At 48.6% G+C, this 14,146-nt stretch overlaps 1 protein-coding gene across 50 annotated transcripts in view; it reads right to left on the bottom strand.

The window, feature by feature from the left end:
- The window catches only part of LOC139232545 (heat shock protein DDB_G0288861-like), a 990,854-nt gene that overhangs the window by 674,495 nt on the left and 302,213 nt on the right, over positions 1 to 14,146 (bottom strand). For all 50 annotated transcript variants that reach the window (XM_070862910.1, XM_070862948.1, XM_070862943.1 and 47 more), the window contains one exon: positions 1,041 to 1,067. In XM_070862910.1, coding sequence (XP_070719011.1) covers positions 1,041 to 1,067 — 27 coding nt within the window. The remainder of the gene's footprint in view (positions 1 to 1,040; positions 1,068 to 14,146) is intronic.

The following is a 14,146-nucleotide window of genomic DNA, read 5'->3' as shown; positions in this document are numbered from 1 at the left end:
GGAAGGAAATAGCGGCTTGTTGCCGCGCAGGGGAGGGAGGGAGGGGAAGGAGACAGCGGCTTGTTGCCGTGGAGGGGAGGGAGGGAGGGGAAGGAGACAGCGGCTTGTTGCCGTGGAGGGGAGGGAGGGGAAGGAGACAGCGGCTTGTTGCCGCGCAGGGGAGGGAGGGGAAGGAGACAGCGGCTTGTTGCCGCGCAGGGGAGGGAGGGGAAGGAGACAGTGAGAAGGGAAGCCTCGGTGCTGATGTGCTGATGGCAATGTGCTTTTATTAAAAAATTATCAAAAATTAAACAACTACAAAGAACTACAAAAATGGCCGAGTGCCAATTTTTCTTCACACTGAGCATGCGCGAACGCTTCAACGTGCACACGCAGCGTTGCCGGCAGGAAAAAAACTAATTTAAATAGTACCCGCCCCCTCCCACTTACAAAATCGGCGCGAGTGTAGGCTCCGCCCCTCTGGGCGCCGCGCCAAACAGACAAGGAGCTGCAAAGCGCTCGAGAATAGCGCGGTTTTTATCTGGCGCCGTTTTAGGCATGAAAAACGGGCGCCCAGCTCGGAGGGGCGCCAGTTTTTTATCCTGTGGAAACTTGGGCCCTATGTTTCTAACAGTTTACAGGGACTGACGGTGAACTGTCACTGTCCTGTTACTGTGAGCATTTTCCCGGGATGTAACTGTAGCTTCTGATGTCTCTGCTAATGTGACCAGTATCATATAATGAACAGTGGTTCCCTAATTCACAGTTGCGCTTTTCAAAGTTCCTTGTCATAAATAATAGAAGTAAATTCAAGAATAAGAAAAGGCCATTCAGCTCTTTGGAGCTCAATATTCATGCACCCAAATTTACCATTATAAATCCAACTCCAATGAACTCAGGCCCAGAAATGAGAAATTGCTGTTCTGCTTCTCTGGGATAGAGGTGTGAGCTCCCGATTTCTCTGCTAATGTGACCATGACAAAAAAATAAGGTGAAATCTTTCGAGATCAGCTGTTTTGAGAAAGTTATTGTAATAATGTACCAGGCAGTGTTGTACTTACCGATCTTGAACTGAAGGCGCCCTTGCCCTGATAAGAAAACAAAAAAACAAAGAAACATTATCAGAACCGCTCTCTTCTATTACTTCTATTGCAGTATCAGGTCAGTTTAGTTGGAAATATGGGCCCCAAGTTTCCACATGATTTGCTCCTGATTTTTAGGAGCAACTGGTGTAGAACGGAGTATCTTAGAAATCGGAATTCTCGTCATTTAGTTTGCTCCAGTTCTAGTCAGTTAGAACAGTTTCACTTTGGAACAGAATTTTTTTTCCAAAAGGGGGCGTGTCCGGCCACTTACGCCTGATTTCAAAGTTTCGTGAATGAAAACTTACTCCAAACTAACTTAGAATGGAGTAAGTGAAGATTTTTGTACGCTCGAAAAAACCTTGTCTACACTTTAGAAAATCAGGCGTGGGTTACAAATCAGGCGTAGGGAATGGTCGGGGGGGGTGTTTAAAGGGAAGTTTACAAACATTAAACACTTCAGTTTTACAAATAAAGAGCCATCATCAATAATAAATGATAAATACATCAATAAATCAACCAATAAATCAATCAAAAAAAATTAATAAGAAATAATTTTTTTTTTAAATCAATAAATAAAACATTTTTTACTTACCGACTGCAGCACCGGGAGCCCTCCAACAGTGTGCTGGGATGCCCCCCTCAGTGTGTCTCTGTCAGTGTCTCTATCTCTCTGTCTGTCAGTGTCTGTGTTTCTGACAGCGAGGGGAGGGGGGTAGAGGGAGAGAAGGGGGGAGAAGGGGGAGGGATGGGGGAGAAGGGGGGAAAGGAGATTGGGGGGAAAGGAGATTGGGGGGGAGAAGGAGATTGGGGGAGGAGGGGAAGGAGATTGGGGGGGGAGGAGATTGGGGGGGGGGAGGGAAGGAGATTGGGGGGGTGGGGGGGAAGGAGAATGGGGAGAGAGACTGAACGGGCCGGGCTACCGAGACTTCGGACGGGTCCCGTCCCCAGCACCAGATTTACAGGTAGGTGGCGTTGGGTCGGGTCGGGAAGGTGGTGGGAGGGAGGTCGATTCGGTTCGGGGGCGGGGGAACGGGTGTCGGGGGCGGGGGGGGGAGCGGGTGTCGGGTCCGGTCCGGAGGCGGGGGGGCAGGGGGAGCGGGTGTCGTGTCCGGTCCGGTGACGGTGGGGGGGGGGGGGGGAGCGGGTGTCGGGTCGGGTCGGGAGGAAGCAGGAGCTGGCCGTGAGAGGAGCCTTATTCACGCAGCCCCAGTGAGGCCATTCGGCCAGGGCTTGGGACTGCGTGCTTCGGGCCCCTCCCACACAGTTTCGGGTGCCTGGAGCTACTGCACTTGCGTGCCCACTGTAGCGCGCATGTGCAGAGGTCCCGGCACTGTTTTCAGCGCAGGGATCTGGCTCTGCCCCCTACAGCTCCTGCTGCGCTGCGCCGTGGGCCAGAGGACCTGCAGGGAGGTGGAGAATATGGAGGTTTTTTTTAGGCGCACTTTGTGGCGCGAAAAACGGGCGTCCGGGTCGGGACTGCGCCGTTCTAGGCGCGGCTCGAAACTTGGGCCCATGAAAAGGTTTGAGTTCTTCATAGTTTTTACATGGGGATCTTTTACTTGAACCCACAAGTAGGTACTTCGCTACATTGAAGGACTTTACAATTTTTGTCATGTCAGAAACATGTCAAATATTCTGTTTTACTCTCCGTGAACACAGCTAGGGCACACTTCTGTTACACTTTAGTGTCCAGTCCCCATTTACAACAGTTATTGACCTTGATTTTAAAACCCTAATGGGTGGGAGAGGGTTGAGAGGAGGGTTAAATTATCGAGATTGAGCAAACCAACCCCATTCCTGGCCATTTATATTTTTACTGCCCCAAATCATGCCATCACCGAGGTTCCCGCAAAAAGCAGGCAGGGGCCATTAACATTTAAAAGTTGCGAGCTGGTGACATTATTGGCTTTGCAACGTCAGATGCCATGCAGCAGATCTAAGGCAGGAGGTACTGACTGCCTAAGGTAAATTTTAAAGATCTTCTCCTATTAGAACGCCTTGTGGACATGGGACTGTGTACTAGAGAGCTCCACCTAGTGGACTACTGTGGTAATGCAACTACTGATATAAATAATAAAAGGGTCACATGATGAGTTTCTGTATTAGAGCCATCTTGTACAGTGTGTTTATTAGTGATGGCATAAGAATATATTACATTGACGATGAGGATGGAATTTCTGGATTCCCTAGCTGAAATTTTTGTTGGTGGATATTCCTGCCAAAAAACAAGACGTCGAGAGGATCTTTGTTTTGCCGAACAGCACACTTGGCTGAACTGTCAACATTGCCAGCGTCCAGATGGCCATACCTGTGGGAATAATAAACATTCCTATAATAGATAATCAAGGGGCTATCGGGAGGGGAAAACTTAAAACAATCACTAAAGAAAAAGTACTTGGTGGAATAATGGAACTAAAGGTGGATAAGTCCCATGGACCAGATGGCCTGCATTCTCGGGTCTCAAAGAAGTGGCTGCAGAGGGGATGCATTGGTTGCAATCTAACAAAATTCCCTGGAGTCTGCAGAGGTCCCAGTGGATTGGAAAACTGAAAATGTAATGCCCCTATTTAAAAAAGCAGGGAGACAGAAACCAGGAAACTATGGACCAGTTAGTCTAACATCTATCATTGGGAAAATGCTGGAGTCCATTATTACGGAAGCAGTAGCAGGACATTTGGAAAATCATAATGCAGTCAAACAGAGTCAGCATGGATTTATGAAAGGGAAATCATGTTTCGCAAATTTGCTGGAGTTCTTTGAGGATATAACAAGCAGGGTGGATAAGAGGGTACCAGTGGATGTGGTGTATTTGGATTTCCAGAAGAGATTCGATAAGGTGCCACATAAAAAGTGAAGTGGGACAATAAGTCACACTGGACAAATCAGACATGGAATAAAGGATTAAAATGTGTACGTGCAGAAAGCAGAAGCACCCTTTGACAGGATAGGAACCAGCTTCGTCTGAATGACAAGGGGCTGTGTCCATTCAAATCAATGTATGCATTGAATGTCCGGCCAATATCGGCCGAGTAACTGTATAAAAACCCTATGGGCTAGATTTTGCACTTTTGTGCTTATCGGCCAAAAATGAGTGTTATTTCCGGCGTAGGCGGTAAAAAAGGGTTTTCAGATCGCCGTCTTCACGCCAATCTCAAAGCACCTAGTCTCCATTTTTGAAAATGGGCATTACCGCGAGCGATATGAAATGGGCGGTAGCATAAAATGTTTTTGACCTTCTGCCGTAAAGTGTCGCTGTCCTTAGCAACGGCATGGCAACGTTCGATTTCCGTGATTCAAGAGGTCAAGGGTCATCATGACATGCGCAGGAGACAGAGAGAGAGGGAGCTCAGAGGGACTGAAGACGTGTCTGGGTGTGGTGTGGCTGCTTTGGGAGGAAGGAGGGAGACTTTAGAGCTTCACAGCAAGTAGAGAAACAAAAATTAGCTGTTACCAGCAATATATTTGCCCGAATTTGGCCTATAATGGAGAGAGAGGAGGAGGCATCACAGCACGCTGTGGAGACTGACACTGGAGAGAGCAGTAAGGTGGAAGAGGAGCACATTGGAGAACGCAAAAGAGCCAGGTGGACTGAGATAGCAGAGGTGATCTCGTCGGCGACCAATGAGGTTCGTGAGGGCAACCAATGCCACAAACGATGAACGACCTTGTGGGATCCGCAAAAGTATGACATTGATTTACATGTACTTATGTGTTATGTATGTATGTAAACCTTATCAAAATGTAAGACTTTCCACTAGGAGGCACACCTGTGGGAGACCTAAGGGTCACCTGTGCACCCTGGGGCTAGCAGGTATAAAAGGTGATTCACCATGCTGCTTCTCCACTCTGGAGTCTGAATAAAGAGACCAAGGTCACAACAGTTTGAGCTTGCAGGACAGTCCTGTGGATTTATTCTGATCATAACAAATTGGCAATGAGAAATGGATCACGAACTTTCACACGGTAACGGCTGCCGTTGGTATTCTTGAGAGATTTGTTGAGGGTGATGATTGGGAAGCCTTCATTGAGCGCCTCGACCAGTACTTTGTGGCCAACGAACTAGACAAAGCTGAGACGGTGATCAAGCGCAGGGCGATTCTCCTCACCGTATGTGGGTCTTCAATATATGGCCTCCTCAAAAAGTTGCTGGCACCGGTCAAACCAACGGACAAGTCTTACACAGAGCTGTATACGCTGGTTGGGGAACACCTCAAGTCAAAGAGAGCATCTTGATGGCCAGGTATCGCTTTTACACGCAACATCGCTCTGAGGGCCAGAACGTGACGAGTTTTGTCGCCGACCTAAGATGCCTTGCGGGACAGTGCGAATTTGCAGGATCCTTGGGGGAAATGTTGCGGGACCTTTTCGTGCTTGGAATTGGCCACGAGGTCATTCTTCGCAAACAGCTGTCCGCCGAATCCCTAGATCTGAGCAAGGCCATTATGATAGCCCAAGCCTTTATATCCACGAGCGATAACACAAAACAGATATCTTCACTGAATTGAAGCTCACCGGCAAGTACCATGCATTAAATAATGTTTTCAGCAGGCAGAACGGTACAGGGTAGGGCCCACACGACTGCAGAGGCCAGACCTAGGCCTAGAGTGACTCAGAGTCCGCCGTGGGGTGTGAATGTGCAAACGACCTCTGACTCACCACATGGCAGTCAGGAGAGGACGACCGATCCAGCGAGGATCAAGCTGAACGAGCAGGAGAGGCAACTCAACCTGAGGATGAAGAGGAAGTGTATGGGATACACAGCTTCACTACCAATAGCCCTCCGATAATGTTAAAAGTTAAACTTAACGGCACTCCAGTCTCCATGGAATTAGACATGGGGGCGAGTCAATCAGTTATAAGCCAGAAGGCATTCGAGAGGCTATGGGGCGACAAAGCACAGCAACCCAAGCTGATCCCGATTCAGGCAAAGCTGCGCACCTACACCAAGGAACTGATACCAGGTATTGGTAGTGTGGACATAAGTGTATCCCATGAGGGAGCGGTGCACGATTTACCACTGTGAATTGTTCCAGGTGATGGGCCAACACTGCTTGGTAGAAGGTGGATGGGGAAGATTCAATGGAACTGGGAAGACCTCTGCATACCTTCTCCGGTGAACGACGTCTCCCCTTCTCAAAGGCTGAGCAAACCCTTCAGCTGAACCAGGCATTGAAGTGCAGATCCATTTGCAGATCCCCGAGGCACAGGCTGCTCATCATGACCATGAGGAGGTGAAGATCAACCGAGCAGCGGTACAGGTGCGGTAACCACCACCCAAAGCCGACGACCTCTTCGCGACGATGGAAGAGGCTCCAGGTCAACTATGCAGAGTGGGACTCCGGCCGAAATGATCCGAATGCGTTTTCCCGATGCCAGAGGCCAAATCCCTGGGCATCACGGACACGGACGAGAGTGCGTCCAGACCACGGGACGAGAGTGCATCCAGACCGCGGGATGAAAGTGCGTCCAGACCACAGGACAAGAGAGTGCCCAGACCACGGGACGAGAGAGCATCCAGACCACGGGAGGTCGCTGCAACGGAACAGAGGAATGTGTCGCCCAGCAAAGAAGACGACTGGGTTTGGGGCAAAGGTAAAGGGGTGGCCGCCGTGAAGGCCAGGAACCCACTACGCTCCAATAAGTTGTTTGCACTATGTAACCCATGTGAGCGGTCTTTCGCGGCCAATGATGTACTATCATATGGGGTCGGGGGGACCTTACAACAAGCCAAAGTGGCGCGCGAACACCAACCGGTCGTATATGTATCTGACAAAGTACTTGTAACAAGTGATGTGTTATCACACAGGGTCGGGAGTGTTGTGCAGCAAGCCAAAGTAGTGGGCCAGCCCCAAACATGTATCCAATAAGTTAATCAAGGCAGCAGCCTGTATTCACGGTACAAGAGAGACGTACCAAAGAATGTCCCAATATTTGCTCGAGTCAGACAAGCTGCCCATCCCACAGTTTTGGGAGAGCAGAGGCACCATTATCGCTGTGTTGTTTCGAGAATGTCTAACACTGTCACTGTAACATGATCCGCCACGGGCCAGGCAGTGAGAACGGTACTAATGCCCTCAGTTGGCTACTGTTGCCCACCACCGGGGTGCAGCCTGCAGACCCACTTGTGGTCATGGAAGTGCTAGAAAGCGAGGGGTCAACCATAACCGCCCCCCAGTTTAGGACCTGGACCAGCCAGGATCCCACGTTACCGCCTGCCAAAGGTGAACTGCTAGAAGGGATGTTGCAACCTATCCGTCACAAAGACGAAAGGCCCATCCCAACGTTGCAAGGTAAGGCAGGGCGGCTACACACAGTCAGTGGTCCGGGGCCCCATACTATGGCCCAGGATCCACGGGGACCACGAGGCCTCCCGCCGCTACTGAAGGTCTCCAGACCACTGCGGCCATCCTGGGTTTGCTAGACCTTAGGGTCAGTGTTAATAATCTGGAGCCAAACCTAGCACCACGCATGTCACGGTAGACTCCCTACAGACCCGGTTATCCCGGGTGCTACGCAGTCACCAAACAGAATCACTCAGGACCGAGCCGTCCGTATGCTATCAGCAGAGAATGTACCATGATCGCACGGCCCCTCCACGTGACATCAGAATAAGTGATGTAGACCATATTCAGGGCCCCAGTTGGGCTGCTAGTACCGTATTAGCCAAGGGGGGGAATGGAGTGGGTGTGATGAAAACGGAGTGTTTGATTGTGAAACCATGTACTGGGCTAACGCATAAAGCATTTAGTCTAGACCAAACTGCGAACAACAGATAACCAGGAACCACTGTGAAAGGACCTGGCCCCCAGCGACCCACTAACACAATTGACCTCGCCATCAATGAGGATGAACCCACCATGTCAGAACTTCAACCCAGTCGACTGACCCGGGGACGCAGGGCGCCAGATTGCCTCAACTTGCAAATAAGATTTTGGGGGTGGGGGGGGGAGCGCTGTTATGTATGTATGTAAACCTTACCAAAATGTAAGACTTTCCACTAGGGGGCACACCTGTGGGAGACCGAAGGGTCAATAGATGACACACCCACTCACATCCGAACAATCATATATGATAGATTTCTAGAATTGTCATAGAAATAATGATGGCCTAATGAAAATCATTGCAATGCAAATGTGTTGATGGTCATGAAATGTGATGTTTGATGACTTTGATAATGGTGGTGCTTTTGTCATACATATGCTGTGTGTAGCGCTGGACTCACCTTGTGACCCTAGCACCCCCTTCTCCTCTAATAACCTCATTTGCTTTTTGCAGCTCAGCCAGCAGCACGTCCCAAGGTAAGACCACAGAGGTCAGAAGGTGGGGGCGTGCGGCCCGACTCTCTCTCTCATCCTACATCTGGTGCTGAGGAGCTCCAATTCTCGCCCGTCAATCCACTGGATCTGTTCTCCATGGATGAGAGCGCAGACTTCGAGGAACCTGCATCGCCACACTACAGAAGCCATTCCACCCCAAGGCCATCTAGTGGTCCCCCGGTCATTCCCACCTCCACCCTGGAGGTACCGGCCCCAAGCACCTCACCACAGGGCACCCCATTTGTCCCCAGGACGGCGCCGATGCCATGGATGCATCAGGTCTGTTCCACGAGCACCACATGAGAGCAGAGAGATGGTACAGTTGTCCACGAAGACTATAGACATTGGTGACCAGCTCATCGAAGCATTGGGGGGCATATCCTGACAGCTGGCCACATGACCGAGTACTTTCCACAGATGGTGGAGGCCCTGGATGCGATAGCCAGGAACACTGCTGGCACAGGCCTCCCAGTGGTCCCCGAGCGCGGCACTCCATCCCTAGGTTCCGCACCACCACTGCGAACGACAGATGAGAGCAAGGACCAAGATCCTGCTTCTGCATCAGAGAATGTTGCCCCCTCGGCACACCCCGCTCCTGTACCGATGCAACCACCGCATCTGCCTTCATCCCTCCCAATGAGACACTGCCTGAGGAGCTTCTCGGCCAGGCGCCGTGGAGCGAGGAGGGAAAGGGGTAGAAATGGGGAGAAGAAGAGGAGGGGGGGGAAGGAAAGTGAGGTTCATGTCCGCAGGTGATGGCTATGTTATATCTCCATCTGGGTGTATGCAATTTATTGGGACCACCCTCCTGCTTTGCCTTGATATAATTTTTTTTTTATTGAACATAATCTTATTGCGCATTGTCTCAGATAGCTGGACCGTTACACACTGGTGATTCCTTAACATTAATGGGTTAAATACAACTTAACATCAATCAACGTAAACTTTAACTGGCACCAAGATGATGGGCACCATTGATGTCTAAGCTGCACACACACAGCAGTGTGTCAGTGTTGTCACTCACATCAACACTCTTTCAGGCAAATCGTTCAGATATCAGCTCTTCACGCAAGAGTCTTGCAGCTTTGTAGCCATCACAGGCCCTTTCCTGAGGTCTGGAGGTGGTTGTGGGCATGATTGCTTAGCCGGCCTGATTGTCTGGCCCTAGGTCAGCGTCCAGCCCCTCATCATCCTCTTCTTCTCTCTCCTGAGATGGAGCATCAGTGCCTTCTGGTTATTCTTGGCCCTTCATGATAGCCAGGTTGTGCAGCATCGAGCACATGACCACGAATTTACGTACTTGCTCAGGATTGTATTAGAGCTCCCCTGCTGAGTGGTCAAGACATCTGAAGCACTGCTTAAGCACAGTTATTGTTTGCTGGCCCCATTGCATTGAAAGTATAATAGCGATTGATCAGAAACAATGACTTCCTCACTAAAATACACCTGGAGTAAACCCTCAATAGTCCAGAGATTGAAAATATGTCTGTTAAGATGTTCACGTCAACTGAGAACTCCAGAGTCAATGCAAACTCCCCCGAAGTTGAAGCAGCCTTTTGAATGAAGTGACCTGCGATTTAAAAAATGGCAGCCACACCGCTGGCGTTCGTTCAGAACAGTTCCATTTTTTCTGGGCGTTTTTTTGGGCTAGCGATATTGTGGGCGATATGTGTACGAGGTGGTGAAAGTGACGGCGGGCGATCTCCTGGGCGTTAGTTTCACCAAATGTGTTCTTCTTTACGACAAAAAAAAGTGGCCGGGCGGTATTATGGAATCTCGGCATTAATTTTGTGTGGAAAGTAACGCTGGGCGATATTATGGGCGTTGATTTCGCCCACTCTGATGATTCCACCCAAAAAAAGTGGGCGGGTGGTAATATTTGTACCCGGCGTTAAGCACAAGGGAAAAGTAACGCTCGGCGCTAAGTTTCCTAAAAATGCCCGTCAGTTTCCATTTTGTGCCAAAATGGGCGATATATGGGCGTTAGACGTCATTTCAGTGGTAAAATGGACATTGTGGGCGTTAAGGATGCAAAAAAAGTGGAGGTTCTAGCCCTATGTGTTCTTTGTTCATTGACAGCGAGCGTGAGAAGTTCAGCAGGGGCTGACTTGCAGACTCATTTCTCCCTTGCAAGTAAAATAAACATACTTATGTTTGATTCCTAACAGACTGTGTCGAGGTTAATTATTTTAATCTCCATTTCAAAAGGTTATTGCAAAAGATAAGAGCTCACGGGATTTGGGGGAGCGCGTAATATATTAGCATGGATAACAGATTGGCTAACTAACAGAAATTAGAGAATCGGGATAAATGGGTCATTTTCCGGTTGGCAAACGGTAACTAGTGGGGTGCCACAGGGATTGGTGCTGGGGCCTCAACTATTTACAATCTATATTAATGACTTGGATGAAAGGACTGAGTGTAATGTAGCCAAGTTTGCTGATGATAAAAAGATGGGTAGGAAAGCAAGTTGTGAGGAGGTCACAAAGAATCTGCAAAGGGATATGGACAGGCTAAGTGAGTGGGCAAACATTTGGCAGATGGAGCATAATGTGGAAATGTGTGAGGTTATCCACTTTGGCAGGAAAAATAAAAAAGCGAATTATTATTTAAATGGAGAGATATTACAAAGTGCTGCAGTACAGAGGGACCTGGGGTCTTTATGCATGAAACACAAAAAGTGTTCCTATTTCTTATGTAATAGGGCACTTGGGTGAGTTCCATCGCAACCGAGAGATTTTTGGAGCGTATGTGGGGCGGCTAGAAATGTTTTTCATCGCTAATAATATCATCGAAGTCCCCGATGATATAAACCATAACCGTATGCTTTTAGAAAGGAAACGGACTATTTTCTTGACTGAAGTAGGCCCCGAGGTGTATGAAATAGTGAAAAATAAGCTTGTCCCTGTCAAGCCAAAAGACATGCTACTGATGGAGTTTCTAATCAAGTTAGAACAGCACTACAGTCCTGAACTGCTGAAAATCGCTGAAAGTTATCATTTTGGAATACCACGAATTCATTGACGAGGGTATCAGTGAGTACATTGTAGCTTTAAAAAAACTGGCTATTCACTGTCATTTCGGAAACTTTCAGGATCGAGAAATGCGTGACCGCTTTGTTTGTGGGATGAAAAATGAAGCAATCAGAAGAAAATTGTTGACAACCCCACTTGATTTTTGATTTGGCTTGTCAGATAGCTATGTCGATGGATATGGCCAACCAATACTCCCGAGAATTTTGCACCATTTCCAGTCGTCAACCAACTGAGGTGAATCCCTGCAGGTTAAAGGTAAAAGGCAGTTGGGCCCCAAGGCCTTGGCAACTGGCCAAGGTAACAATAAATTGAAGTCGTGCTATCGGTGCCTGGGACAACACATTGCTCAAAGCTGTTCATATGTGAAGGCAATGTTTCTGCTGCAAGAAAACAGGGCATCTTGCGAAGGCGCACCAACTGAAGAGTAAACCGATGTTCAATGCAATTAGTAGAAATTGCCAAACACTACATAGCATTGGAAAGAAGAAACAGGATGTGGGCGTCATCAGGAGCACGAGGGTATCTAACAGCAATTCGCAAAGTATCGTCATCCAAATGGACGTTGCCGGAGGATACCCATGGAAATCGACACTGGCGCATCCGTGAACGTAGTATCGGAATCGCTGTATCTCAAGTTAAGGGACTTTCAACTGGAGAAGTCAAAGATAGAGCTGCGAAGCTACTCAGGAGAGCAAATTCCTGTTGTAAGATGTATCATCGTACCAGTGAAATACAAGGATCAGTTTCAGAGCTTGCCTCTCTTAGTAATGCCAGAAGACAGGCAACACTTAATTGATAGAAATTAGTTGGGATCACTGAAGCTGGATTGGAATGAGATTTTTTGTGTGGAAACAACATTTTCATCGAAGGATGATGTCATCAAGCAGTAATCGAAGGTGTTCCATGAAACAGGCCATCCGATCCAAAACTTCAAGGTGAGTGTCAGAGAGCAGAAGGATGCAAGACCAATTTACTACAAGCCACGTCCTGTACCATACACACTAAAGGAGAAAGTTGAGCAAGAACTTAAAAGACTAGAAATTGAGGACATTATCTCCAAGGTGGAAGAAGTGTTCTATTTTTCATACATTGATGAACTGCCAGTCACAGCTGGAGAGATTAGTATTATCATCATTATCATCATAGGCAATCCCTCAGGATCAAGGAAGACTTGCTTCCACTCTTAGCATGAGTTCTTAGGTGGCTGTGCAGTCCAATACGAAAACCACAGTTTCTGTCACAGGTGGGACAGATAGAAGTTGAGGGAAAGAGTGGGCAGGGAGCCTGGTTTGCTGCACGCTCCTTCTGCTGCCTGCGCTTGATTTCTGCATGCTCTTGGTGACGATACTCGAGAAGCTCAGCGCCCTCCCAAATGCACTTCCTCCACTTAGAGCGGTCTATGGCCAAGGACTCCTAGGTGTCAGTGGGGATGTCGCACTTTATCAGGGAGGCTTTGAGGGTGTCCTTGTAACTTTTCCTCTGCCCACCTTTGGCTCGTTTGCCGTGAATGAGTTCCGAGTAGAGCGCTTGCTTTGGGAGTCTCGCGTCTGGCATGCGAACTATGTGGCCTGCCCAGCGGAAGCAACCAAACATGACCCAGTTATGTCAAAGGTGTATGATTACATAGCAAATGGCTGGCCAAACCAGGTATCAGAGAAAGATATTCATCCATACTGCGTTCGTAGGAATGAATTGTCAGTGTATAAAGATTGTATCATGTGGGGTGCAAGAGTGGTTATCCCAACCAAGTTCAGGTCCAAATTGTTAGGAGATCTTTATGACCAACACCTGGGAATGAACTTGCCCAAGAGTTTTGCATGCAGTTACTTATGGTGGCCAGGTTTAGATAATGACATAAGGACCGAAATTGGTGAAGGCCCCCGCCTGGCCAAGTACTGCCCAAAGGACCACCGATGGCCGCCGAGGTACCTAATGGTACTTTGGGCGGGGTTTTCATCAAAAAGGTCCTTGAAAGGGCGGCAGGCGGCAAAAGAGGGACTTATGCTGCCAATCTGGGCGGCAGCCGGCAGGAGCTCCCAATCTCGGCGGCAAAGGTGCTTGCTGCCTAAGTGCTGCTTTGGATGGAGTCGGGCCCATGGAAGGTCGAAGATCTGAAAAAGAAAATCATCAAAAAAAAACCATCGGAACACCTTCAGGGGACCCCATCCAGGAAAGTCGCTGTAAAGAAAATTTTAAAAAAAATGATTACTAATCTTTTTTTCAGCTCCTCATACTCACCGTTGGGGATAGAAAAGCCTCCAGCCAGCAGTCCTTCCCCATTCTGGTGCTAACTCCCGCCCGCATCAATAAGGCATCTTGGCGGGCGGGAGGTCAGTTGTTCCACTCGGCCGTCTGCTGACATCAGCAGGTGGTTCCCGGCAGTTCTCCCCTCCCGCCGCTCCACACCGAATGGAAAGTGGCACTGGGCGCAACTTCAAGAGTGATGTCGGCTGCATGGGCAGTAAGGCCATCAATTTAGGGCCCATAGAGTACATCATTAGTCAGTGTACAACATGTCAATCGGTAAGCAAGAAACCACCATCAGTAACATTACAGTCATGAATATGGCCTCCCAGGATGTGGCAAAGGTTACATATAGATTTTGCTCAGCTGGAAGGACAACAATTGTTCATAGTGATTGATAGTCATTTGAAGTGGGTAGTGGTGTTTCCAATGCGGAAAATCACAAGTAAAATATTAGACAATTTGCGAAGATTGTTTTCTTCATATG

This window comes from Pristiophorus japonicus, chromosome 20, assembly GCF_044704955.1.
Source record: "Pristiophorus japonicus isolate sPriJap1 chromosome 20, sPriJap1.hap1, whole genome shotgun sequence".
Taxonomy (NCBI): Eukaryota; Metazoa; Chordata; class Chondrichthyes; family Pristiophoridae; genus Pristiophorus; species Pristiophorus japonicus.
Note: the sequence above shows the minus strand (reverse complement) of the source record. Positions and strands in the feature narration are given on the sequence as shown.